We start from the raw sequence: 26,203 nt of genomic DNA, 5'->3' as shown, positions 1-26,203 counted from the left end.
TTTAGATTGACTTGTCCAGTGTGTATAAGGAGAATATGGTGTCATCTGCATACAGTCATCTGAGACGCATCAGATCAGAGTCAAAGGTTAAAGCATTGAGCATGATAATGACTTGTTTGTGAATACCACTTAAAAATACTGATCCTCTGAAAACGTTCATGTTGTTTGATGATCTGGATCGGTCTTGGCCCAGAAACAAATGATTACTTTTAAAGCGTCAAATGTCCATCGTATAAAATCAAGGTACGAGATATTCAGCTTGCATTTGTGCCGATCCCATTAGAACCCATCGGCAATCGTCTGAATCTTCTTGCGAATTTTGCTGCCAACAACAAATATATCCTGATTAGGGATGTCCTAAGTTTATCTGGCCACTGACCTGACACCGATCTTTTAATATTCAGTATGGGGTCATCCGGGTCCTCCCCTGGAGATCATAAAGGCTTTTTTTTTTGTCTTACTTGTATTCTCCTAGATCATGTATGCACCATGCGACCGGAGTAGCTAGGACCAGGAAACTTTTTGAAACATAGCGTTCAATGTTAGGGTTAGGGTTATAGGGCTAGGGTTATACTCAGGCAAAGGTGCAGCCTGATATTTGGCGTATTTCCCTTTTTTTTTTTTTGGTAGTATTGAGTGACGATCTCTTACAAACACCTCACAAAACATCCATATTGCGCAATTTATTTCCCACAGTAAAGTACTTCCATACTGTAGACATGTTTAAGCTTGTTACATACTCGACGAGAACTCCTAGGGCTGCAAGAGCAAGAAAAAAGTTTGTTTTGGCCAGGTAATTTATACCTCATGAGAAACACAAGTGCCGAACTCCGGGGAAGTCCTCATAGGGCCCTACCAATGCAGTATATGTCACACACCCTAAGCATTGTGGGAGATGCGGGAGACGGACGACGAGAGGCACTATTCGGAAGTTGGCCAGTCGCTTTGACGACCGTGTCCGTCGGATCACAACGTTTGGTCAGCATGTACCCCCACACAGTGTGCCGATCTCTAACCGAGCGTTTACGCCTTTCGGCATTAACCACGCCAACTTCCAATTTTTGACCAATCACAGAATAGTAACCACACACCACGCGAGAAAAAAGTTCTTCCCGGTTGACGTGTCGAGAAAAAGCTGCGAGAACTCCCAAACTAGGACTAGGAGTGAGAACAAATTTCCCGCTTCTCATGGAGTATGTAACAGCCTCAACAGAAGAAGAAGAAGAAGAAGTTGTCTTCTTTGTTTTCTTTTTGGCAGCTTTCCCGCTATCTGGGGACAAAGACGTTTTGACACTACAGGGACATGGTTTTGGTTTATGACTGACCTAATAACTACAAAAGATCAGGCTTGATTGAGGCCTGATATCGACCCGACCTTTTTAAAAATGCCTGGATCGGCCCTGACACCGATACAGCCCTGATTACAGATATCCGGGTCATGACTCTCTGATTCATGTGCTGCTCATTGTTTAAGGTGCGACTAGCAACATTGGACGCCGTCGTTGAGCGATGAGGATTGGTTAAACAGGTATTTGCTCCACAAACACGGTGTTCGCCTGTTTGTTGACACGATATGGCGGAACGTCTCTTCTGCTCGCCACACAGACTGTTTACCTCCCAGAAACCAAAGCCTGGTCAATAATCCTCGGACTACAACCAGACTCCATATAGATACTGGAAAGCTTCCGCTGTCGAAATCTTATCCCTTGACTGCAGATATTTGAATATTCATATGCAGATATGCGTATAGAGATACAATAGTTATTTCTACAAAATCCAGGAAAAGCAGCGGCCCTCAAAGTTAAGTTTTGCACGGTTTCTTGACAAATGATTACATTTAATTTATTAAAACTGTAATTTTTCCATCAGTATACTTACAATAATCTATTATGCCAAAAGTGGAATTACGTTTTGAGCAATATTTACAATTTTATTAATCTTTCTGTCACAAATCACAGACGTATCACGCATTTTTGTGCGTGTTGCGCTGTATTCAAACTCCCCCCCCGTCAACTGACTGCCCTTCCCCCGCCTCGGCGCACCGTGCACGGGCAGCAGCGGTGATCCCTGTGTGTTGCTGACACTGAGCAGAGTTTGTCGACCGCGAGTGTGCTCACAACGGAGCCATCCTTGGGACGTAGCCGGACCGTCACAGATATGGATTCCTGTAGTTAATGGCTCGGCCCTCTCTCTCTCTCTCTCTCTCGCACACAAATGTTTCTCTTTCGGGGAGCGGAGGCCGCGCAAGGCGCAAGGGAGTTTTATTGATCATCTGACTTTTAATGCCTCTTAAATATTAAGATTCATGTATATGACCTTTGTTTTTGCACTGAGCGTGCAAAATCCCTGCCTAAATACCCTTTCAGGTCCTGCTTACTGAACTTTCAGCTTTAGTTCTTTTTCTTTTTTTTCCTTTTTTTTTTTGCACTGTGGAGAAATTTATCTTTCCCCTGTGTTTATTAAAGAACGGAGATTATGCTTGGTTGTGGTTTTGGACCGCTCTGCTTGCAGTCGGCTCAGGAGGTTGTTGCAAGGAGGAAAAAAAGGGCATAAGAAGTGGAAAAGGTTTGGCCTCATGTGCGGATCTAGTTAGCCTCAGCGAGCACTCCTTTTCTCCACTTCCCACCCTCTCCGCCACTCTCACTCTCTTTACACACACACACACACACACACATATAAGTGGACGGCCCTGGAAGAGGGCCTGGTGATTGATGACTCCGTGTGAGAGATCTCAGAGGCAGCAGCTCTACAGAGATGGACACATGAAAAGGGAGGAGGAGGAGGAGGAGGGTCTGAGAGGAGACTGAAATGAATCAGGGTGAGGCCTTGCAGCGGCGGTTAACACACTGGAGCCGGAGTGCTGTATTGTTGAGAAAGACACCCTGGAAATAACCTCGTATGTGGCTTCGCCTCTTCAGAATCCCCGCCTCACTCGCAAACAGTAACTTTATGAGCACTCTGTGTGTAGCTTTTCTACAGTTAATACTTTGAACGCTGGCTCTGTCGATTCTTTGCTGCATGCATGCTTTATCCACATGCATCTGCTTGTTCTGCTGCTCTCTTCTCGTCCTCTCCGCCCTCCTCTTCTGTCCCTCTACCTCGCCACCCTCAAGCACATGTGAGCTGCTCAAGGTTTCTTTCATTTGCAAGGAGCCTTTCCTTGCAGCCGTCCCCTCAGTGCTCGCTCTCGGCGCCTCAGGCTCTGGAGGTTCTGCAGAGCGTCCTGAGACAATTTGGAAATAATCTACGTATCAGTTAATTATATGTCTGTCCTCCGTTGCTCGCATGTTTCGCAATTTGGCATTTTCTATACCGATTGTAATAACACATATGGCTATATGTATCTATAGTCGGGCTAGATTTTGCAAAAAAAAAAGATGAAAACTGAATATTTCTAATAATAGATGAATGGAAAGGATGAATTCGGAGAAAACACTTGAATAAGTATGTTTGGGAGATTTTTCCTGATGGTGTTGTGCGCTTCTTCTCTGCGTACCTCCCAGTGCGATGGCACTGTACGGTCCCATATGTGCAGAAGTGTCATGATAATGTCACATTTTGCCGCCCACGCCGACGCCTCCCGGCTTTGAGCTCCAGACTTGGCTAATTCTGAGATATTCCACCGAAGACCGAAGCGCGGGTCGACTCATGCATCAGCCCGATTACTTACACCAGAGAGTGTCGCTCCTGTCCGGTCCTGTCCTGTCCTGTCCTGTCCTGTCCTTTTCTTTTCTTCTCCCCTAAATTCTGACTACGAAGGGCTGATGAAGACTTTAAGTGATAACCGTAGCCTTTACGCTTTCTGACAGAAAATAGATGTTTCCGGGATCTGCACCTTCTAGGAGGAAAGGTCCTGATTGAGCACGGTGTTGAATTTAATTTAATCCTGGTTGTGTTCCATTCATTTGATTCCTATTGAGGCAGATCCTCTCTCATTTATGCACCGCAAGTGCAACATTTTGCAAGATGCAATTGCTCAAATACATACCTGCATGTTTGCCAATTATACCAAACTGTAAACTTGTGTAATTTAGCATTCGCAGGTGCGATTGCAACTGTGCACCCCCCCCCCCAAAAAAAAAAACTTGTTTATTTGAAGTGAGCACACACGGAGAGCCGGCGTGCAGCTTTCGCCTGCCAGCGTTAGAAATCCACGTTTAAAAGGTGGAAAGTCTGAGCTCGGATGAGGGGAAAAACCGACTGTAATGAAGCGACTCTATATTGTGCACATGTGTAAAGTAAGCGAGATGGTGTGCGGCTCTGTGAGTAGATGTTAACTACCCTCTGTTGGCCTGAATGTGTCACTGCATGACAGCCAACCTTCAGGTGCAGCCGGGAGACTTTCTCTTTGTGATAGATGATAAATTTTCCCCCCCTCGCTCTTCTCATCTGATTTCATTCCTGTGTTTGCTTTGTTTTGAACGGCTTTTTCGGGCGAAAGTGAAAAAAAAAAAAAATAAAATAAATGAAAAAAGTTAGATTGCTGTTTGAGTCGTGATACCTCAAATGCCACCGCGATCAATAAGAAATGTGACGAGTGACAAGTCAGATGGAGCTTCAGATGAGCATTTGTCAGGGAAAGGAAAACACACTTCAAACGGGAGAAAAGTGGAGCTTTCAGAGCGCGGGAGCTCCGGAGCAAATGGAGCACTTTGTCACCAACAGTATCTGAGAGCATGTGTGTGAGAATGTGACTGTAGATATCTATTGCCTGCAGCTTCCCCGGCTCTTTGTGAGCAAGAGGCTGAGTGACTTTGTAGTCAAGGACTCTTTATTGCCTTCCCGTGTCAGAGATTTTCTTCATGCTTTTACATCAATAATGTGTGTGTGTGTGTGTGTATATATATATATATATATATACAGTATGTGTGTGTGCGCCCCAGCATTGTGTTTAACCGCTCTCCTTTGTGGCTTTCTTGTAGGTGTATGTGCCGAGGCGGTATGCCCCGGGGAATAGTGCTGACAGTGCACTAGGAGTCTTGAACCTTGTCAGTGTTTGTGGCGGAGGAGGAGGAGGAGAAGGTGCCGTGCCGAGCCGAAGCCGCGCCGTCCCCGTCCCGTGCCGTGTTTGACGCCATGTCCCTGACTGACAAACACAAAGTGAAGAGACAGCGGCTGGACCGGATCTGCGAAGGTAAAGTTATGTGACTTTCCTAAAACTTCTTCCACCACCCCACACACACACACACGCTTCGCCGAGCGTGCCGTATCAAATGCCGTTTTAATACGGCGCTCAGAGTCCATGTAAACATCTAAACTTGATCTGTGTTCCGTATTGATTTTTATGTGTATGGAGCTGCAGCGCATCGAATCAAGCGTTCGCTTCACGCTGTCAAGACTGAGCTGTAGTTACTGACATAATCCCATGTGAACAAACATCTAAATATCAAGCTACAGTTGAATAGTTAGCGTAGATTCTTTTCTTTTTTTCTCCTGTTGTTAAACACCTATCAGCCACAACATTAAAACCAGTCTGGGCAGACCTCTGTGTGTGGTGAGTAGGGGATGGTGGCCTGGCCTGGCCTGTGTGTGTGTGTGTGTTCTGGGATTGTCATAATGCTTATGGGAGCAGATGGACGGGGTCACACTTCAGGAGATATTATTTGCGTACACTGATCAGCCACAACATTAAGACCACTGACAGGAGAAATTAATAACATCGACCATCTTGTGACAATTAAATGTTCTGCTGGGAAACTTTTGGACCTGGCATTCGTTCATGTGGATGTTACTTAGACATGTAGCACCCACCTAGACCAGACCAGACCAGGCACCCCCACCCCATAGCAATGACACTCCTTGATGGCAGCAGCCATCCCCAGCAGGAAGCAGCCGCAACAACAGTTTAGGAACAACTCAAACAAACATGAAGAACAGCACAAGGCATTGACCTGGCCTCCAAATTCACTTGATCCCCACTAACTGTTTTGGAGGCCCAAGGGAGACCTACACAATATTAGGAAGCTGGTTTTAATGCTGTGCCTGATCGGTGTACATCCTCCAGCCAGCCATCCGTGCGCGACCCTAACACCTATCGGTGATCGATGCCCATCGATCGCTATCATTTTTTCCTGGCACACAACGCATGTCAGATACTACAGTGTACGGCCGTTGACCTCGGCAGCGAGCGCTCATCTGGCGGCCATAAATGAGATTACTGCTCCGCTCTGGCCTGTCTGCGAGGCGCGGTGTGTTTGTGTAGGAGTGTCTGTTGGGTGACTTATGTTTATGGAGAATCTCTAAACATCTGAGCTCAAGTTGGATCACCGCAGGGAATTGAATGGTTTCCATCCTGTCACGCCTGTTAAGAAGCAGCCAATTTTACATCGTGAACCGCAATGATTATTAGGCTTTAGGTTGCGGATTAGAGAGCGGCGGTGCTGCATTGAAGGGCCTGCACGTTTAAAAAAAAATAAATAAATAGACCCCCCCTGCTGTGCACATAGCTACATAGTCAGCCCAGGCAACAAGAAATAGAGGTCTTTGTGTGGGTGTAGAAACTGTGTCTGAAGCCTCGCGAATGCGCATTTTTAAACCCACTTGTTTGACTCGGCCCGGCTTGTGCATGTTTGTGTGTGTGTGTGTGTGTGTGTCTGTCAGACTGTGACCTGAGGTAAAATCATCTCCTTTCTGCTGTCTGGGTCCCCAAGAGGCTTGTTAAGCTGCTGGGCCCTCCTGGAGCCAGCGCAGGGAGAAAGCAGACATGACTGCAGCGCTGGAAAATGAAGCTAGACGCACCATTACCCCCAGAGCCAGCATATTTGTTTTGCAGCGTGATGTAAGCACCTCAGCGTTGCGCGCATGAAATGAAGGACATATGCCACGCTTCCTGTAAAAAGCTCGTGCTCTTGCGGTGAACTCTCGGTCCGAAGCAGTTGCTCGCAGAGTCTAGAAATGAATCAAAACGCTAGGAAAATACATCACAGTGCAGAATCCATATAAATAATAATAATAAAAAAATATTCTTATATGTAATCAATGCTGCTCCTTTTAAGAAATCCCTCACTAGATGGTAAAAATTTTCCTTTTTCTGTTATGATGTTCAAAGCTTTGACTGCATCATGTTTCTGGTTCTGGTGGACAATGGATTTTTTTTTCAATTTAGACAGATCTTAAAGAATTTAGGAGTTTACCAGTAGTATCAAACTAACAGAAAATAATGTATTTTCATCACTGTTTCCACATCCTTTTTAACCATTTCGAGGTTTGACTCTTTGACCGTTCATCTCAAGACAAATAATTTAGTAGTGTGGTACAGTAGGGTAAAAATGTATGGTTTAAACATAAGCATTGACCAGCTTAGCTTAGCTTAGCTTAGCTTAGCTTAGTTTAGCACGTTCTGCCTGAATCGACTTCTAAAATCTGTAAAATATGTGGTGAAAAGGGATTGTACATGCACCGATTAGCCACAACATTATGACCACTGACAGGTGAAGTAAATAACGTTGACCATCTTGTGACAATTCAATGTTCTGCTGGGAAACTTTTGGACCTGGCATTCATTCATGTGGATGTTACTTAGACATGTAGCACCCACCTAGACCAGACCAGGCCCTAGACGGTGAATTCATAGAACCTTGGTTACAACCTTGGTTACATTTACTGTATAACACTCGGTTCTGCTCCACAGGGTCCGCCATATTTGCAGTTGCTGTAGCTTTCACCATCAACACACCTGGCGTTCATTCGTGTGGATGTTACTTAGACATGTAGCACCCACCTAGACCAGACCAGGCACCCCCACCCCATAGCAATGACACTCCTTGATGGCAGCAGCCATCCCCAGCAGGATGCAGCCTGACACAGGCGCATACACAAAAACGCTTTAGGAACAACTAAAAAAAACATGAAGAACAGCACAAGGTGTTGACCTGTCCGCCAAATTTCCTAGCTCCCCTCCCCTCAAAGGCCCCCACTAACAACATTCTGCTGCCAGACACCACAGGACACCCTCAGAAGGCCCATGTCCATTCTCTGATGAGTCACAACTGTTTTGGAAGCACAAGGGAGACCTACACAATATTAGGAAGGTGGTTGTAATGCTATGCCTGATTGGTGTATATGACAAAATATTTACTGCGCAAAAACCCCATCCATGATTTGGTTTTGTAGTTCCAAATTCACCGCGCTGATGGATCAACTGAACCAAGATGGAGCAGTGTCGTCGTTGGTTGCATTTTCTTTTCGAGTAGATAGCTCCGTCCACACAGTAGCAATAGTTCTGAGCCTGGAACATCCACTAGGAACCAACTATCAGTAGCAACGTGGATATCAACTCATTGATCTGTTGCCAGACAATCCCATATAAAACTGTGTTTATGCTAAAGAGGGCAAAGACTAGAGGTGCTAGCAGGCTTGCTGCTTACTTCCTTCTGCTGGCAGTAGTTTTATACTGGTGGTAATCTGCTGAACGAACTGTCAGGGCCAAAAGTATTAAGTAATTTGTATGAACAAGAATGCATTGATGTGTCCACTGCAAGTCAAAGACCGCTGAGTAATTGCTTAGCCTTACAGGTGAGTCATCGTATATCATAGCGCAGGTGTTGCCGTTTGTTTGTGGAAATCCTTCCTGATTACAGTCGCAGTTCTCATCCAGCTGCTGAATCTCTGTGAGCGTCGGACAGCTGAGGTAGTTAGTCATTCCTGAGGGAACAACAGTTTGCCTTGCTCTGCCGGGCATGAGCTCAAAGCCCACGAGAGAGAGAGAGAGAGAGAGACGGTAACAGGTGTTGCTGTGATGCATGCTTCACGGTGAGCTTTACCTGCCGACGTTCCCTCTCGCACACTCGCAAACACACAAACACACACATGCGCGAGCCCTCCAAATGGCCATCATATAAGATCAGTGAATCAGTCCTCTGGCGGACATTGTGAGGGCGTAAAGAAGAAAAAAAGGAAAAAAAAAAAAAAAACAGCTTGTGATTTGCGATTTGTTCGTGAGCCAGCGACCAGGCAGAGTTTTCCCCCCGATTGCTTGTAGCGGCGTGATAAGGCTGCCATGGCGATTGTCTCAGAGCAGGGAGAATAACGCACACAAAGACACACACAAAGACACACACACACAAAGCGAGCCTACCACTTCTGGTTCAGGTACGAATCCTCCGCCCGGCTCCATTTGGCCGCCGTCGGGGAGCAACTCATCTAAATCCAGGTTCGCACTTCAACCGGGCTCGCAGTTGGCAAACAGACACAGAGCAGATGAAGCCGTGATTCGCGCCGTCTACTCTCAATCGCTTTCAAGTGAAAATCTGGAGCGGTCTCGTCTTCTTTTTTTTTTTTTTTTAAATGATAAAATAAATAAATAAATAAAACGTCTGCTGAGACCACACTCTCTCTGCACCGTCCAACAGAGCTTTCGCCTTTTGTTTCTATTGTTTTCCCAACATTAAAAAAATAAACTTGTCATCCAAGGCAGTTTCCAACACCATGCAAGGTGTAAATTGTGTTTTTTTTTTTTTATATCATAGGCTGTTTTTAAATTGGCATTTATGGCAGTGGGATCACAAATGCGGCGTCTCAGAAAACCCGGTGGCTAGATGACACGGCTGATTAAGCCATTAAAATCCTTGATATGTATTTAGCATAATCTGGCCTGTCTGCAAATACGGAGGCAGGGAGCTGGTTGCAAGTGGGGTTTTTTTTGTTGTTGTTTGTTTTTTTATCAAAAGCCGCTAGTTAGCTCAATCAAAGCAGCTGCTGGGAAACATTAGCTTTAATTTAGCGTTATGAGGAACAGAAAAACAAGACTTTCCCTCTCTTCCTCTGGAGAGATTCGTTTCTGTCGTCTGAGGGGACGAGGAGCGAGCCGCCGCGGCCCGCGTTCCCGCCAGCCTCGGGGTCCTTTCATGTGCTCGGCTTGATTCGAGCTGAACCGGCGTTCGTCGTTCCGCGGCAACCGGCGGGCCGAGCGGCTGGGAGGGAGGACAGTTCTGCTCCAGATCCATTTTATTCATGTTTTTTTTTTCTCCTTTGTTAAGATTATTGTTTTTGCTTGTAGACCGCAATACTCTTTCCCCCTCTGGGTTAGATTAGAGCCGCTCTAATCTAGTCAGATAATGTTTTAATCAACATCTGCATTTTATTCATGTTGCGTAACGCGATGACACTTTATGGCGGTGTAATTAGGAATATAATTCATCCGCATCAGTTGCTGAACAAATGCACAATAGTTCTTTTTTTAGTGTTGATTATATTCCTTTATATATAAGCAGATTTACTTTGTGTGAACTATAAAATAAAACGGTGATCTCATATTGACTGACTGACTTGAAGGCTTTTTTTTTTTTGCTTCTGCAGAACTAAGAAGAAATATGTAATATCTCAGATTAAGAAAACTAATTTGAGTAAATTGCATTTTTAAGTCGGCACTTTCTGGGATAATTGGGACAACGCAGGCATCAGTGCAGTCATCTTCTAACTCGGCTTCAAGGGCTTATCACCCGAGAATGGTGAAGGAGGGGAGCACTGAATTTAAGAAGAAGATCTAAATGTGGGAGGGAACTGTGTTGGGGCATCTACACTGATCAGGCATAACATTATGACCACCTTCCTAATATTGTTTAGGTCTTCCTTGTGCCTCCAAAACAGTTGTGACTCATCAGAGAATGGACATGGGCCTTCTGAGGGTGTCTGGCAAGTGGGGAGGGGCCTCTGTGGATCATCCCACAGATACTTGATCAGTTTGGGATCTAGTGAATTTGGAGGCCTGGTCAGCACCTTGTGCAGTTCTTCATGTTTTTTTGAGTTGTTCGTCCAAAAAGCGTTTAAAAAAAGCCAAATGGATTTATAGAGTTTTGAGAAGACGTTTCATCAGAGTAGCTTCTTCAGTTCTAAGGGACTGGTGGGAAGTTTGAGGTTTGAATAGGAAACTCTGTGGGTATAGCCCCATCAGAAACTTGTTTGAATTGTTTCTGTTAACGACCAGAAACCGGTGCAACTAATGTCTATTAACTAGCTGGGGACTGTGTTGTAAACTGATGGCAGATTATATCTCAGTCCACCTCCTCTGTTTAGAGAAGCTAAATGGCTTCCTTTACTCCTCTATTGAGTTGTTCCTAAACCGTTTTTGTATGTGTGCCTGTGTCAGGCTGCATCCTGCTGGGGATGGCTGCTGCCATCAAGGAGTGTCATTGCTACGGGGTGGGGGTGCATGGTCTGGTCTGGTCTAGGAGGGTGCTACATGTCTAAGTAACATCCACATTAATGAATGAATGCCAGGTCCAAAAGTTTCCCAGCAGAACACTGAATTGTCACAAGATGGTCAATGTTGTTTACTTCTCCTGTCAGTGGTTTTAATGTTGTGGCTGATTGAGTGTATGTGTAAATTTTAAGTCTTCCAGGTCATGGTATGTGGTTGAAGATATTTCACTGTTCAGATAAGAAGCCTTTGCTTTGCAGTGTGTCTTTAGCATCGAGGGTTGGAAACTGCGTGAAATGCCGACATCAAACCCTCATTCAGACTTCTTAAATATTTTTTTTTTTTTTTTTTTTTTTATCAGACGTAATATTAACCGATCAGAAAAGTGCTAATTTTCCACGGTTGCGTGTTGGTGTTTTCTTAGGATTTTGCACGGCTGCTGGGATTCAGGCACCTTTTAATGATGAATATGTATCTTGTCGCGTTAGATCAAATAAAGACCGTGGTCTATTTGCTCCTGTAAAATAAAAAGTGCCAGAGGGCATCCTGACCTTTATAAACCATGCATTAACACCACAGGAGATGTGCATACTGTAAATGTCATATTAGAGTTCAGCGTGCACGTACATTTACCTCCCCCACCACCACATCGCTGCCTAAAACCACAGTTTGGTTGTTTATAATGCGAAAGTCTTTCGTTTAACTGAAGGCAAATGGTATTCTCTGTTCTATCCTTCTCTCCCGTCTCCTTCCCTCCCTCTTCTCTCACTCAGCTGCACACTCCTCGTCTCTCCAAAAAGCAAGCGGGCTGTCGTCTCTCCCTTCTGTCTGCCCCATCTGTGATGCAGTATGGGCCACTGGCTTGATAATGATAGGCAGGCGGAGAGCGGGGCCGCGCACGAGGCAAAGATGGAACAAACCGAGCCGCTAAAATGGAAGAACAAGACTCTAATCAGATGCTTCACCAAATCTACTAGAGGTCTTGCCCCGTAGCGGCTCCCGCTCTGCCCCGCGCTCCTCCCGGCCTTGCAAATGTGTGACATGCTGCGGCACACTCTGCAGAGATGCGAGGTGGTAAAGAGGCGGAGGACGGCGTCTTGATAGCGCAGCAGATGTAAAACCCCTCCGAAAGCCATCGGACCAGAATTGGTACCATGTGTTTTTCGTTCCTCGTCACCCCTCATTCCTCCCTTTGCTTGTGTTGGAATGAGAAAAGGGCCCAGAGGCTCGTTAAAACTTTAATATACTGTACAATCACAGTAATTGAGTAGAATTTTCAAGTTCTTCCAGTCACGGTTTTAATTTATGAAGTCCCTATGAAAGTTTAATGGTTCGGCAGTTGTAGAGTCGCAGCTATCTAAATCATTCTGCAGCTATCTCTGCCTGCGCTGCCTGCCAAGTCCTGCCGTTAGCGTCCTGTGCCCTAGAAAGATGGCCAGATTGCTCCAAAGGCATGACTGTTGCTGGACGTCTGTTCAACACATTGTACCTAGAGGTCTTTCACAGAGCCGTATGACTGGCTGTGAGCTAGCAAGCGGAGTGCTGGCATACATTTCGGTGCCGTTCACCAAATATCCAGTGTGGGTTTTGGAGTTTTCTTTTATTGTATTATTCATACTTGCAAATACAGGATCCCTGTTGCTTGATGAGTGTGGTGTAGCATGCTCACTTAATTATGGAGCAGCTCTCAGGAGAGGCACGTCGGAGAACGTGGAGAAGATGAATTCGGTACCCCGGCTCCTCTCGCTTATGAATTGTGGGAACTGCGGCAATTTGCCTGATGGGAGATATGATACGCCATATCCTTGTTTCACTTTTAGCAACACCGTCCCGACCGCGCTTGAGATGTTTATTATTGTTATTAATATTTTGTCAGGAAGCGGGGATCTGAGTGACACGCGGGCCCTGGAAGGGGCTTATTAAAAGAAGTTATTGTCTACGACCGCCGCGGAGAGATACAACACAGTGATTAATGGTGTGTCGCACGGTTGACAAAAAAGCGCGGGGAGACTCGTGCCTGGGAGGACGGTGCTGAGAAATCACTGCGAGGAAATTGCTAGGTATGCTTTACCTCTAATGAAAGGAAACATCCTCTGCATGTGCATCATCATGCACCGCACAAGGCTAGATGGAAACGGGGGGTGTTCCGATTTCTTTTTGTTTGACCTACTTAATGTTCTCCAATTTGGATGTTCCAAGATTTCAAAAAAACATAATAATAATCTATTGATTGGATTTGATATTATATCATCATTGCATCACTTAAGCTCCAAGCTGGAGCTGGTTATAGCATTTTCCTCCAGTGACTTGACAGGTAGTGGGACAACATAAAGAAACCCAGCACTATAGCAGTCTCTTGTGAGTCCTAAACTGTTATAAATTTAGCCCATCTCGGTCACGCTGTCTCAGCATCTTAGCTTCAGGAGCATCCAGATGATGCCACTGGAGACTTGCCGCAAAAAAAAACAAAAAAAAAATGTTATTTTAAAGCCCTGTTGCCGATTTCCCTTCTCTCACAGAATGGAAACAAGCATGCAGTCAATCTAGTTGTCACAGTCCAGTTGGTGCGATCCCATCCTCTTCCTCCTCTGCTGCCTTGTCCTATCTCATTTTGTTGGCCTTAGAGGTGAAGTCAAAACTGGCAGCTTCTCGCCTTATCGGCCTTTTTCCCATCACATACTTATCAAAGCTGCCTTCTTCTCCTCCTGCCGCTGTTTACATTTCTCTTGTCACGGCGAGCAAACACTGGCGCTTATCTCGCTGATGGTAACATCTCAGATAAGCCGCATTGCTCCGTTGCACATCTGCTTTATGTACAGCAGTAGCAAAGTTCAAGTGGAAATGAGACGGAGCGTAAAGTTGCCCGTTCATTGACAATGTGAATGTTAATTTCCTGCAGCAAACGTGTTAATGGCACTTGACAGGGCTGCAACTTGGGAATCGTGTTGATTTGAAACAAAGCAGCACGTTGATTAAGTGAGTGGGTGTTGTAATCCTGATAATAAGTCTGACGAGCACTAATTCCACTTTACTCATAGCACCTTCTCAAATTTAAGGTTGCCCTGCTTTTCTCTGTTTTATAATGTTTGGATTTCTAGTGCTTTAGGAAATTCAGAAGGGCGTCTGAATTGCGTGTATATGCGGGACTTAATTTTTGGTCACCCTTTTTGCTATACCGCATACATTTGTGTCCGGTACTCAAATATGCAAATCTGCACTTGCCCAGTAGAGGAGGCTGTGCATTCCCCATGGTTCAAGTGGAGCATGTTCTGGCCTCCTTCTTGCAGCCTTCAGATTAAATGTGACCCTCAGCAATACTTAAGCGAGTGGCCATTGTTACCACCCCACTCCCCTGGGACTTACTACATATCAGTCCCCAACCTCCTGCGTCCCTATGGGAAGATCCATTCATGCCTAGAGGGATACCGGCTGCAGGCCAGTGGAGAGGTGAACAGTGAGTACCATAAACACCGGAGGTTTACACTCCAGCAGCCTGTGTACACTATCTAGTTCAAGTGATGTCACAGGAGGCAGTGGATTTAAGCAGAAGGCTAATCCCCTCGTGGCAAAAACGCAGTGTAGGAGAGGACCGTCTCTGCCAATGGCGTGCATCAACCCCCATTGGATTAGCGTGTCTCGTCCCCTCCTCCATTCTGTTGCCGCTGTCCAGCATGTGTTTTTACCCCAATATCTCGCCCATCGGGTTTTTAGTTTGGAAGGTAACCGTGATGCCCAGCACAAGCATGGTCCCTGCTGTAGAATGGAGTAGATCCTCGCCCTGAAGGTGTGTTGCTTTTATTTCTGCCTGTGTGTATACTGTACGTGTGTGTTTATCATGTTGTACCTGTCTCCTCGTGGATTTCTAATGTTTCCAGGCATGAATTATTTAGATAGGCTGCCAGCAGGGAGCTACATGATAGCACAGACTTAAGTGTGAGGGGAGGGGGAGCCTACAGCTGCTGATCAGGTAAAAGGGTAACTCCTGCTTCACCCTTTCTTCTCTCCTCTCCATTCGTCCCTTTTGATTGGGGGGGGGGGTGAGTGTAACTGGAGAGTTGAAACCCAATACCTGGCTCTGTTTTCCGCTTTTATAGCTGCCCTTGTTATTGTCTTCACTGATGCCTAACTCAAGTGAGCAGTCGCATTTTGGTGGCTCCCTGGGCCAGCGAGGTCCTGAATGGAGTGAAGGCCAGAACGGCGAGGCTGCAAGTCGCTGTCAGTATTGTGGTACGGTGGCGGGACGGAGGAATTCTTTGGCACTAGGTGGGGGAGACAGTGGAGTGTGGTTTCACCATCACTTAGATCTTCACCAGAACCAGGATCCCATCCACCAGGCTTCCCTGTACGGACAGATCCAGCAGGACCAGCATGGGCAGCAGCTACTGAGGAAGAACTCTGTGCCAGATCTGAGCGGTAGCACCTACCTCAGGCAAGTCATGGCAGGCCGGGCCTCGGCACCTCCTCAGGATTACTACCTGGCTGATGCAACCTTATCTGGTCAGCCGCTTGAAGAGTCTGGGTTTTACAGGGATAACCAGCACTTGCTCAACAGATCAGCCTCGCATTATGGGCCCAGCGCTGGGGCGGGGGGGCCTACCTGGGATCAAGGACAGGCGTGGGCCACACCTTCTGTATTGGCCTCAGCTTCTACACCTACTCCTTTGCGTCCTCCCCCTCCGCCTCCTCCCCCGCCGCCTCCTCCTCCACCGCCTCCCCCTCCCCTCCATGAGCTGAGCCGTTTGTATAGGGAAACTCTGGGATCTAAGATGATCCCAGACGTCCAGCGTATTGGTTGCCGCTCTTCCTCTCCTGCGGTCTACGGGGTTCAGCCCCCTGTTCCTATTTACGCTGCTGAGCAATCGTCTCTCTCTGCTCGTCAAGCTTATAACAGTATCAACAGCTTGTCCCTGGAACACCGCCAGCCAGCTGCCACCAAGTCAGTGGTGGACCCAGCTTCTCAGGGAATGGACGGAGCTCTGCCCCGGGCTTATGGAGCTGTAGCCTCCCAAAGGCTGCCTTATGACCCCAACTATGACCCCAGCTCAGCCATGGTGGCTGCCACAGCTGGAATGACATCCGGCTTGCCTCTTCACCATCCCAGTGCTGGAGACCCTAAGAAGATGGTGGACCCTGCCTTTTTATCTTACCTGCGGGCTGAAGGCTTGGCTGAAAGCACAATTACTCTCCTGCTGCAACATGGCTTTGATTCCACCGCCACACTGGCGATGATGGAGGATCACGATGTCCGGTCTGTGGCCCCTAACTTGGCCCAGGCCCGTGTTCTGTCCCGTGTGGTGCTTGGTTGTAAGACCGGAGGGATGGCACCACGTACCCGATCCAATAGCTTCAGTCATCGCAACGACCTTTACATGCAGCCCCAAGGTTTGACCATGGACCCCAGCCTGATTCAGCAGCCTCCCACCACCTTACAGACAGTGTCCCCAAGGATGGGAGAATTTCTTGGTAGAAGACCCAGCAGCGCACCCTCCCAACATCTCCTGGAAACCACCACCTACCCAGTAGCACGGCCTATGGCAACTGGAGCTTTTCCACTAAGCCCTGGAGGATGTAGTAGTGCTGTTACTCAGGGAAGACCCTTCTCCATGTACAATGCGCACACTGGTCTTGCCATGTCTGCTCTCGGACAACAGCCTCCACCAGCTCCAGGCACGCCTGGAGCGGCGCCCAAAACCTTCTCTGGCTCCTATTCCCCCATGGAGCTGATGAAGAGAGCCCCCAACCTTCCCCCAGCATCGCCCGTGGGAGCACCGAGCCCCCTTCACAGCCCACAACTTCTCCGGAAAGGGATCAACACTGCACCAGAGAGTACCATTGTTCCCGTAACTTCTTCATCCACTTTCCAAGCACAAAACCTTAACAACACCAAGCTGGTAGGACGACGCACCGGTCCGCCTGTCATAGTCTCAACTATGACCACCACGCCTGACACAAGTAATTTCAAATTTAACCATTTTCACAAATACCTTTAAACGCTCTCGCCTATGTTCTCTCTTGTCCTTGTTGAAATTCTTTTTTTATAGGTTGGTTATAATTCTGATTTTGTTTTATGTAGATTCGATGCATAGTAAGGCTTAATCCTATGTATGATAGATTTCTGGCGTGCTAAAATAAAAAAAAAAGGCTGTTTTTGAATGAAGGAGTAGCATGTAAGATGCATCTGACAAGTTAAGCAGCTTTGCTTTGAGAGGTCTTTTTTTAAACCATTTATACATGTATTGCAACAGAGTTGTGTCATTTGCCAGAGGGGATCCTTTCACATCATCAAGTTGAAACATATCTTATGAGCAGCTTTCCTGTTATTGAGGTCAACATTGTTTTTGGTCTTGTTCTTTTCGTTCTTGGTCGGAATCCTCTCGAAGCAACAGTTTGCTTTTGGAGTTGTCCGCCATGATTTTTGTCAGGGTTAGCACACTTACACATTAGACAGCACTGTTTAAATACAGGATTATGTTTACCAGCTGTTCTCCCATTATGCTATTGATGTTCTTTTTTTTTTTTTAGACTAGAGTTAAACACTCCAGAGAAAGTTTATTTCCTTAATGCAGAGTTACTGTCATTCTGTTTTACAGTGCACTCTCTCCTAATCAATGGATTAACTGCCTCAAATCCACTTACACTAATTGGATGTATGTTTGCATAGTCTATAACAGGTAACTGTTTTTTATAGACACCCTCCTTCAAATTGTGGCTGCAGTGGAAAAACAACTAACAGTCTTTTTTGCTCCGCTGACGAATTAAAATCAAACCCACCCTCCAACAATCCAGTAATTTCAAAATAAACTTGCTGTTTTCACTCGACTGTCGACATTTTCCAAGATATGTGGTGTTAAAATCAATTTCTATTAAAGCTTTTTTTTTTTTTTATATAGTGTCACAGCTTGAAGGAAATTATCACTAAATCAATACTTCAGTTTGCCTTACGTACGTGTGCAATCACAGTTTGGTTACTGTTTCTTTTTAACCGCAGATTCTTGTTATTTTCAGTGGCCTTCATTGAGTTGCATGTGGAACTTTTCTCTCTCAAATAGCGATGAGTGCGAGCGAATCCTCCAGTGAGGCGTCATCTCAGCTTATTTTTTTATTTTTTTTTTATACACGAAGGCCTTAATTTCTCCTTAACAAGCCGATATATTTCCCTGCCGATGAAAGCTGATTAGCTCAGGGAAGAATTAAATCTTTTAACCTTGTTTTCGGGCGACGCAACCCTGTAACTTGCCTGCCTCTCTAATGGGTCTGTGGGCTGCTGCACTTGTTATAGAGTAATGACTTTTATGAAGTGGCTTCACTTAATGTGTTGTCAAGGAAATCCGAAGCGAACTCCGGGAGGGGATGGTGGGGGCTCCTCTTGTCGAGCTTCATGGGAATGTATGCCTTTTCCCAAGGTCGCGGCGGCAACATGCAACACTTTTAGCACAACAAACAAATTTGCATGTAGCTGACATTTGTTGCTTTGATAACTTCATTTGATAACAGGCGGCCCTTGCCGCCCATCGGAAAGCGTGCTTCTTAATTGTGTGTTGCTAGGCAACGCATGTAATCAGAGGCAGATAATCTTCACATTTAAGGGAAAAGGGGGGAAAAATGGAGTTCTGCCTGCAGTGTTGCACATTTATTTATTTATTTGCACTTGTTACTCTTTCTCTTTTGCAGTTTGGAGGCAGGAGAAAATTGAGTGAAAATCATAAGATGCAGCAGGGCACTTAATGAAATTTCTTTAACTCCCTCCCCCCCGCCACTTTCTTTCTTTCTTTCTTTCTTTCTTTCTCTCTCTCCGAGCAGCGTACGTCTCAAGAAATTGCTTCCCGTTTTTGTGCAAAGGCTCCGCGAACAGCCTCTCTCTCTTATTGCACGCGTGGCTGTTTTATGTTCAAACGTGCACATTGATGAAAAGTTGACACATTATTCCTTCTCGCGCCCGCTGGAATCTCCTCCGATGCAAACCGCTTCTTCTTTTCATTGCCTCACATGAAAGTGTACATTTACGCGAGAGGCTGTCGGAGCTTCCGTGCTGTTTAATTCAAATTTATTCTCAAAGCGGAGTCTTTTGGAAACACAAAAGGAGATTGGTAGCATCTAAAAAGTATTTATGTAAAGGCTGCAGGTGGGAGGGCCCTGCCTGTGTACACCTCTCCACCAGGCGCTGCCTTGGTTGGCTAAAGCCGTAAGTAGTGTTAATAATGGCATTAAGCGGTTGAGTCGAGCTTACTTGCAACAGTTCCCTTCCACCTAAAGTAGGGAGAGCGCCTTGCAGCACTCACATTGGCCATGGAGCTGTCTGTCAGTGGCATCCCACAGAGCAGCACAGGTGGGTAAACCTAACTTCAGCGTCACGTGAGGCGGAATAGCCGCCCCGCTAGCTAGAGGCGTGATTGGCCGGTAGTAGCCTGCGTTGTGTGTGTGCTCATTAGATTAACTGAGGTGGACACTTGCACGTGGTTTCCTTGTGGAGATAATCCGCAGAACATCTTCAGCTGTACTTTTCTTGGCTGGAGATTTAGCAGGCAGCGCTGGGGGGTTGGGGCTTTTTGGGGGCGCGGGGCTTAAAGCTGACAGGAAGGAGTGAGAGCAGGACTTGGCAGCATCTCTCTGTAGCCATATGGGATGTGTCAGATGACGTGTTCACCTGTATAAGTCTCTGTTCTCTTGCTGACACCGGTGCCCAGGTTGTTTCCTCTGCTTCCTCCCCTCGCGGTGAGCTTTAGCCTTGAGTGGAAGCCATCACTGTTGCGGTTATGACAGTGGCGTAACTTTCCAGTGCACGGTTCCCGTGAGAGCCTGAATGAGATTTTAATTTGGCTGCATGTGTTTCGAAGGACGTTCCCGAGGATTCATGCCTAATGTGCTCTCAGCTGTCCTTGGCTAAACGGCTTTGTTCAGGTGTCTGACATTGATTTCACTCCTGCCCTGTTTTCCACTAACCAGTCAGAAAGAGCGTTCACTTTGTGTCAGCGAGGCCTTTTCCTGGACACACCAGTGTGTGTGTGTGTGTGTGTGCTCTAGAGATAAGGTAGTGTCTGTCTTCCTGTGCAGAAAATCTGCCGTTGATTTTTATGAAGGCAAAGAGCTTTGATCCAACACATGCAACTTCAAAGTCTATGCGTCTCGGAATATATGGATTTACGAGCAATGAATAATACGCCATGCTGCTCCAACTATCATGCTGCACACACCGATCAGTCATAACATTATGGCCACCTTCTTGATATGGTGTCGGTCTCCCTTGTGTCTCCAAAACAGTTGTGACTCGTCAGAGAATGGACATGGGCCTTCTGAGGGTGTCCTGTGGTGTCTGGTAACAGGATGTTGGCTGCTGCCATCCAGAAGTGTCATTGCTATGGGTTGGTGGCGCCTGATCTGCTCTAAGTGGGTGGTACATGTCTAAGTGAATGCCAGTTCCAAACGTTGGGACGCAAACTCCAAAATAAGAGCAAGAGGTGAAGGTGGCCGTGGCTGTCCTTTTGAAATCACACGACACACGCGGTGCATGTGCATGTAAACAGCCTCGGTGCTTCCTGGGTGGAAGTATTAGCCGCTCTTATTGTGCAGGGCTAATGGCTTAAGCTACCCGTCTAGGAATAGGCACAGAATTAGCATGGGGAAAGCCTGCTGTTCACTTTTGTGTATGCATACGTGTGAGCGTGTGTGTGTGTGTGTGTCTGTGTGTGTTGATGCTACTATCGAGGCGTCACGTGTCAGTGGGAGTCTCTGTCATGCTCGCTAATCCCACTGATATGAATGAGCGGACACAGACGAGAGGTTTCGGCTGACACGGTGTCAGTTAGGGGTCATTAAACAGAGCTTTATAATACTAACCGTGCTCTTATACAAACACCAAATAGCCATCCGTTAAATGAATGATGTAAGAACTCAGTCCCTCGTGTCTTTAAATTCTTTCACAGAAAACTATCTGACAAGTAAAGAAAACTCAAATAAGCAATATTTAATATTTGGACACTTCATTTCGGCCCTCAGTCTGTTCTTCATCTAAAAAAATGGTAATCAATAAGAAAAAACTTTCTGACTGCACTTTATACGTTCGGATTGTGCTGTTAAACAATCACTGTTCACATCACTGATGTGCAGAGGTAGGTAGAGTAGAACAGAATTGTACTTGAGAAAGAGTAGCAGTGCTTTAAAATAGAATTACTGAAGTAGAAGAAGAAGAAGTTAAAAAGTATTCAGTGAAAAGACGTTCTGAGAAAATATAAAATAATGTGCAACTTCTGGTATTTTCCAAAACATGCTTTGTATATGAAGCCGGGGGTGTTTATCCTCTTCAGCTTTAGCACTAGAGACGGTGACCCCTGACATTTGTTTTCATTCACTGTCTGCTGCATGTGAAGAGTTTGTGCCGTGACATTTCTGTGTGGTCATGTGACTGCACGGTTATGTCTGATTGGCGAAACGCAGCCGTGTACTAGTATACTACGTATACTAGTATGTAGTATACTAGTATACTACGTATACTAGTTTCACTGGCGGCATCAATAAAGCATATCTAATGTGCAGAATAAATGGTAAAAAAAAAATATAAATACATTTTTTAAAAAAGTAACGAGCCCGGGTGTAGCCCACTGTAGCGGAGTAATAGGTGGTTTAGACTTCTACGTAACATTGACGTCAAATTGACGCAGAAGCTAACACCGTAGCCTGACGTTCACGTCCCCAGATATGTAACTAAGCGCCGTGGCGACGCAGACCGCAACAGCTTGATCCACTTCGTAGTAGCTCGTTTCCGCTTTAATTTTTCTGTCTGCTTCTCCATCTCCGCAATTTTCGAATTGATTGTATTGGATCAATAAAGATTGAACACATCGAGGGAAAGGTTAACTGAGGAGGTTCGGAGATGCAACACATTTGTACGACTCGTCTTTGGCGAAATTTCGGCAAAAGTTTCAGTCGCCATTGTTGAAAGTGAAGCAGGAAGTAGAAACAAAAAAAGACACAGCGCCGCCTAGTGTTTGGGAGGCGTTTTTACAGAGCGAGTCAGACTGACGGGCTCACAAGTATAAATGTCTTGCACCGGCGTAGGCTACGTACGTAGGTTACGGCGTCTATGTCCAGCAGTACTCTAAAAGAGCCTTCAGAGCATACGTGTCAAACATATGGCCCGGGGGCCAAAACCGGCCCACCAGAGGGTCTAATCTGGCCAAAGGTGCAAAAATTACATTGAAAACATTAATTGCAATTTTTCCAATAAAAGTAATTGCTCTTTCAAGGATTCACACAGATTTAGTAAGAGTTGTGGACATAATAACTGAGCCCTAGAACTAAACAGAAATTGCATTTCTTTTTCTTAAGAAATGTCCAGTCATTAAATGTAAACATTTTCAGAATGAACGTCTTTCCACTAAAACAAAGGGAAATATTTGGAGTTGTCCTTATTTATAGGTAAATACGCTATCGTGTTATTGGTCCGGCCCCCTTGACATCAAAGTGATCTGTATCTGGCAGCCTGAACTAAAGTGCGTTTCACACCCCTGCTTAAGAGCCTTAGCGTTTATTCTTCACAAATCTACTCAAGTAAAAGTAAAAAGTGTGGTGCAGTAAAACTACTCTTTTTTTCCGAAACATTTTTGTTAAAAGAACTAAAAAAAAGAACATATATTTTCTCCAGTTCGGAGCATTTTTTTGACACGTTTAAAACATAAATAAATAAATAATCTTCCCACCAAGCGCTACAAGTTGTTTCACGTTTGTTTATTTTGGATGCACCACGACATGGATGACTGAGAAACAGGTAAAACTGAAACTGAAGGAAGCAAACTCAATACTGAAACCAAACTGAACGCAAAAATAACTGCAAAACAGCATCAACTCCGCTGTAGGCTGTCCCCTCCGTCACGTGGCTCCGGTTTCCCAGAGAACCTGGTACATGTTACATGAACTATCTGCTCCTCTATCTCCGCTCAACCCCTGTATTGTTTGTGTCCGGGGGGAAATACAGCCGGGGAAATCTATTTTTCCGCTGCTGTGGTTTTATCTTAGCAAAAAAAATAAATAAAATAAAAAAAAAAAAAGTGAAAGGAAAAGTGTCGCGGAGCCCCGTCCCCTCTCCTCTCCTCTCTCCCTCCCTGGCCGTTTTTTCTCATGGTTGATCTTTCCAAACCATCGGTTGCGTTCACAGAGGGATTAATGGTTTCTGTGAAGCCGGCCAACCCGCGGAGGGAGCGGAGCCTTTTTTTCGAGCGAATGGGGAACAGCTGGTCTCCCCCTGCTTGTGACAGCTTGAGTGTTTTTGAGTGTGTGTTTGCGATAGTAGCAGCAGCTGACCTCTGCGCGGGGGTCAGGAGCGAAGTATTATTATTCCTGGGCTGAAAAGTAGGGCCGCGAGGTTCGGGTATTTGTCTCACTTGGGAGTTGCTGCGACTGTCAAACTGTTGATGGCTCTTTAAAGGTATAATGAGTTTATGCGTGCATTTACGAGCCATCCGTCAGCCTGTGATGATCAATATCATTAACTGGAGGCCCGCTCCTGATGAGTCCTCGCATCCTCCTTACCTCTAAAGGTAAATGCAAAGCTCTAATCGCAAAAATAGGTGTGTGTGTGTGTGTGTTTGTGCTCTGCGTGTCCTCATCTGATGACTTGTTATGTTTGCTGAGAAGGATCATTTGGCTATTTCGGGAGATTGCGCTGTCATGTTTATTCCAACCCCCCCCTCCCCTCCCCAATCCCACGGCAGTTTTGTTTACAGGACGGCGGCGGCGATGTGTGCTCACCGCTCACGCTGCAAAGAATGGCAGCGCGCTTTGATATAATCTCCCCAATTATCCGCCGTCGGTTTCATCCCTCTCCCGGCAGCAGCTGGGGAGGAGACCGGTTTTTGTGCTCGCCGAACGGCAACAGCTGCATCCACTAAAACAAGACAACTACCTCTGCCCACCTCCCCAGACCTCCTCTTTTTTTTTTTTTCCGTCTCCCTTCCCTCCCCCTCTCCCTCTCTTTCTCCCTCTCGCTCAGTGGTGGGCAGGTCACCCTGAATTATTCATCAGTGTGAAATGAAAAAGCTCATGGATATTGAATATCCCCTCTGAAGTGGTGGCCAACATTGTGTGTTTTTTTTCTCTCTTCTCTTCTTCTCTTCTTCGATTTTTTTATTATTTTTTCTGCAGCTGAAAAGAGTAAAGAGGTGCGGATCTCATTGCCGGGGTTTTTCAAAGGTTAACCGATTGCTTTACCTTGCTCACATATTTACTTTTTTCATGGTCTGTGCGAGGAAGGGACGTGGGGAAAGAGAAATGAGTGCGAGGAGAAGAGATGAAAAGGCCGAAAGCGTAATCTCCGTTCTCGTGCGTATTCCTCCCTTTTGACCGCCGCGGTGGGTCGCCTCGTTGCGGAGGTGCAGCTAATTCGCCTCCTCGTTGAATTGTCGCGAGGCCTCTTTCTCCCGGGAAGCGGGGGGGAACGCCTGCGGTCGGGTTGTGGTCGTCCAGATCGACCGGTTGTCGTCCCGCTGTGTGTTCCTCCATTGTCATCGTGCCTATTCTTTTGTCCTGCGGTTTGATCTGCGGCCCGTCCTGCAAATCAATGCCCGCCGGTCGCCGCTCGTTCACCTCCGTTGCCAACAAAACACAGCCGAGCCTGTCTGAACATCTCCCATGTGAGGTTATTTAAAATGGGCGGCAGGGAAATATCCTTCAAGCCTCAGTGCTTTTAGATTTTTTTGGACCTTTTAGCAACATTTTGGACTGTTTTGTCCAATATTTGTTGGCGTTTGTGTCTTTACGAGCAAACTAAACACTGCAGGACGCTGATCCTGTTTCATACGTGGTGCACACACGCCGCACGCTCAATAATATCTGATGAGAACAGTGCTGCGCTGACCCCGCTTCGCTCTCGCTGGCCATTACGTTACTACTACCACCATGTTGCCCTTCAGTCATTACGGCCCATTTTCCTCCAGTTTCTGCTGCAGCACAGACAATTACCCAGGAATCCTTTTAAGAGTATTCCCAGGCCGTACAAAGACCAAATGTTCCTGCAGGAAGCGGCCAAGGGCTTTAACCGGCTAACCTTTTTCCAAAAAAACTATTCTTAACGGAGCCGTAATGGCTGACAATTGGGGGAGAAGAAAGTGCTTTTATTTTCCTATGAATCAAACAGGTTTGTCTTCCAGGAAACATTTTTCAGTCTCTATTTTTTTGAAATCCACATATTTGAGAACCTCCGTCTGCAGTACCTCATGGTAATTGCGCTTTAAGTGACCCAATACAGCACCGGCTGTAGAGGTGTCAGGTGCTCCAGGTGTCATATTGTGTGTGCGCCCCAAAAACTCCAGTTACAGTGGGAGTATAATCGGCCGTGGGGAAGAGGTCTGCGCTGTCAGAGGGAAGTGTGAAATATCATCTGGAACGGAGGGTGGAGGGAGGGAGGTGGAGGAGTAGGTGGGTGGGAGTTTCTTTGCAGTGGGCCGTAAGACGTGAAGCGGGTGTGTGTGTGTGTGTGTGTGTGTTTGGGGAGGGGGGGTGGGGGTGTTGTGATGATGAAAATGGCTGTAACTCTTTAGCAAAGTGAGCTTTAAAAGGCTGTAAGTGGACACCTCGTAGTATCTGATGCTGACAAGACCCCGTGACCCCGGTGTATTTATCGTAATGGAGCACAGCTGGGCCGCTGCTTCGATGGGTTAATAGCCATGTGACAGCTTTTTTTTTGGGTGGGGGGGGGGGTGGGGTTGCAGGGTGGACAGGAGGTATCGTGGTATCGTGCACGCGCCTTTTTCCTGAACGTGCGTGCATCTTATTTACCCGCGCACTCCCCCGCCGAGTGGCACGCAGGGGCCACACTTGGAAGGGTGGGACTTTCTGCTCCGCTCTCGCTGCCAGGCCAGATGGCTCCTGTCACCGAAAGAGGAGGAGGAGCAGTGGAAGGGGAAAAGGAGGAGGAGGAGGAGGAGGAGGTGGTGGTGGAGGGGGGTGGCTCGGAGTCGCCCTCGACAGCGCCAGAGTGGCCCGTCCCCAGAGCCACCACATCTGGAGACCACCTGCAGCTGGCTCACCCTGCTTCCTCCGTCCTCTCGCTCGCTTTTTTTAATTTAAATTTTTTTT

General features: G+C 46.4%; 1 protein-coding gene across 1 annotated transcript in view; it reads left to right on the top strand.

Annotated features, from left to right (window-relative positions):
• Positions 1-26,203, top strand: part of LOC311504136 (C-terminal-binding protein 2) — a 103,320-nt gene that overhangs the window by 43,716 nt on the left and 33,401 nt on the right. The window contains exon 2 of the mRNA XM_084567133.1: positions 4,923-5,134. Within this exon, the coding sequence (XP_084423259.1) occupies positions 5,077-5,134 (58 nt within the window). The 5' untranslated portion in view covers positions 4,923-5,076. The remainder of the gene's footprint in view (positions 1-4,922; positions 5,135-26,203) is intronic.

The sequence above is a fragment of the Chelon labrosus genome (assembly GCF_963514085.1).
Source record: "Chelon labrosus genome assembly, chromosome: 19".
Lineage (NCBI taxonomy): Eukaryota > Metazoa > Chordata > Actinopteri > Mugiliformes > Mugilidae > Chelon > Chelon labrosus.
The sequence above is the reverse complement of the archived record's forward strand: the minus strand, read 5'-3'. Positions and strand labels throughout refer to the sequence as shown.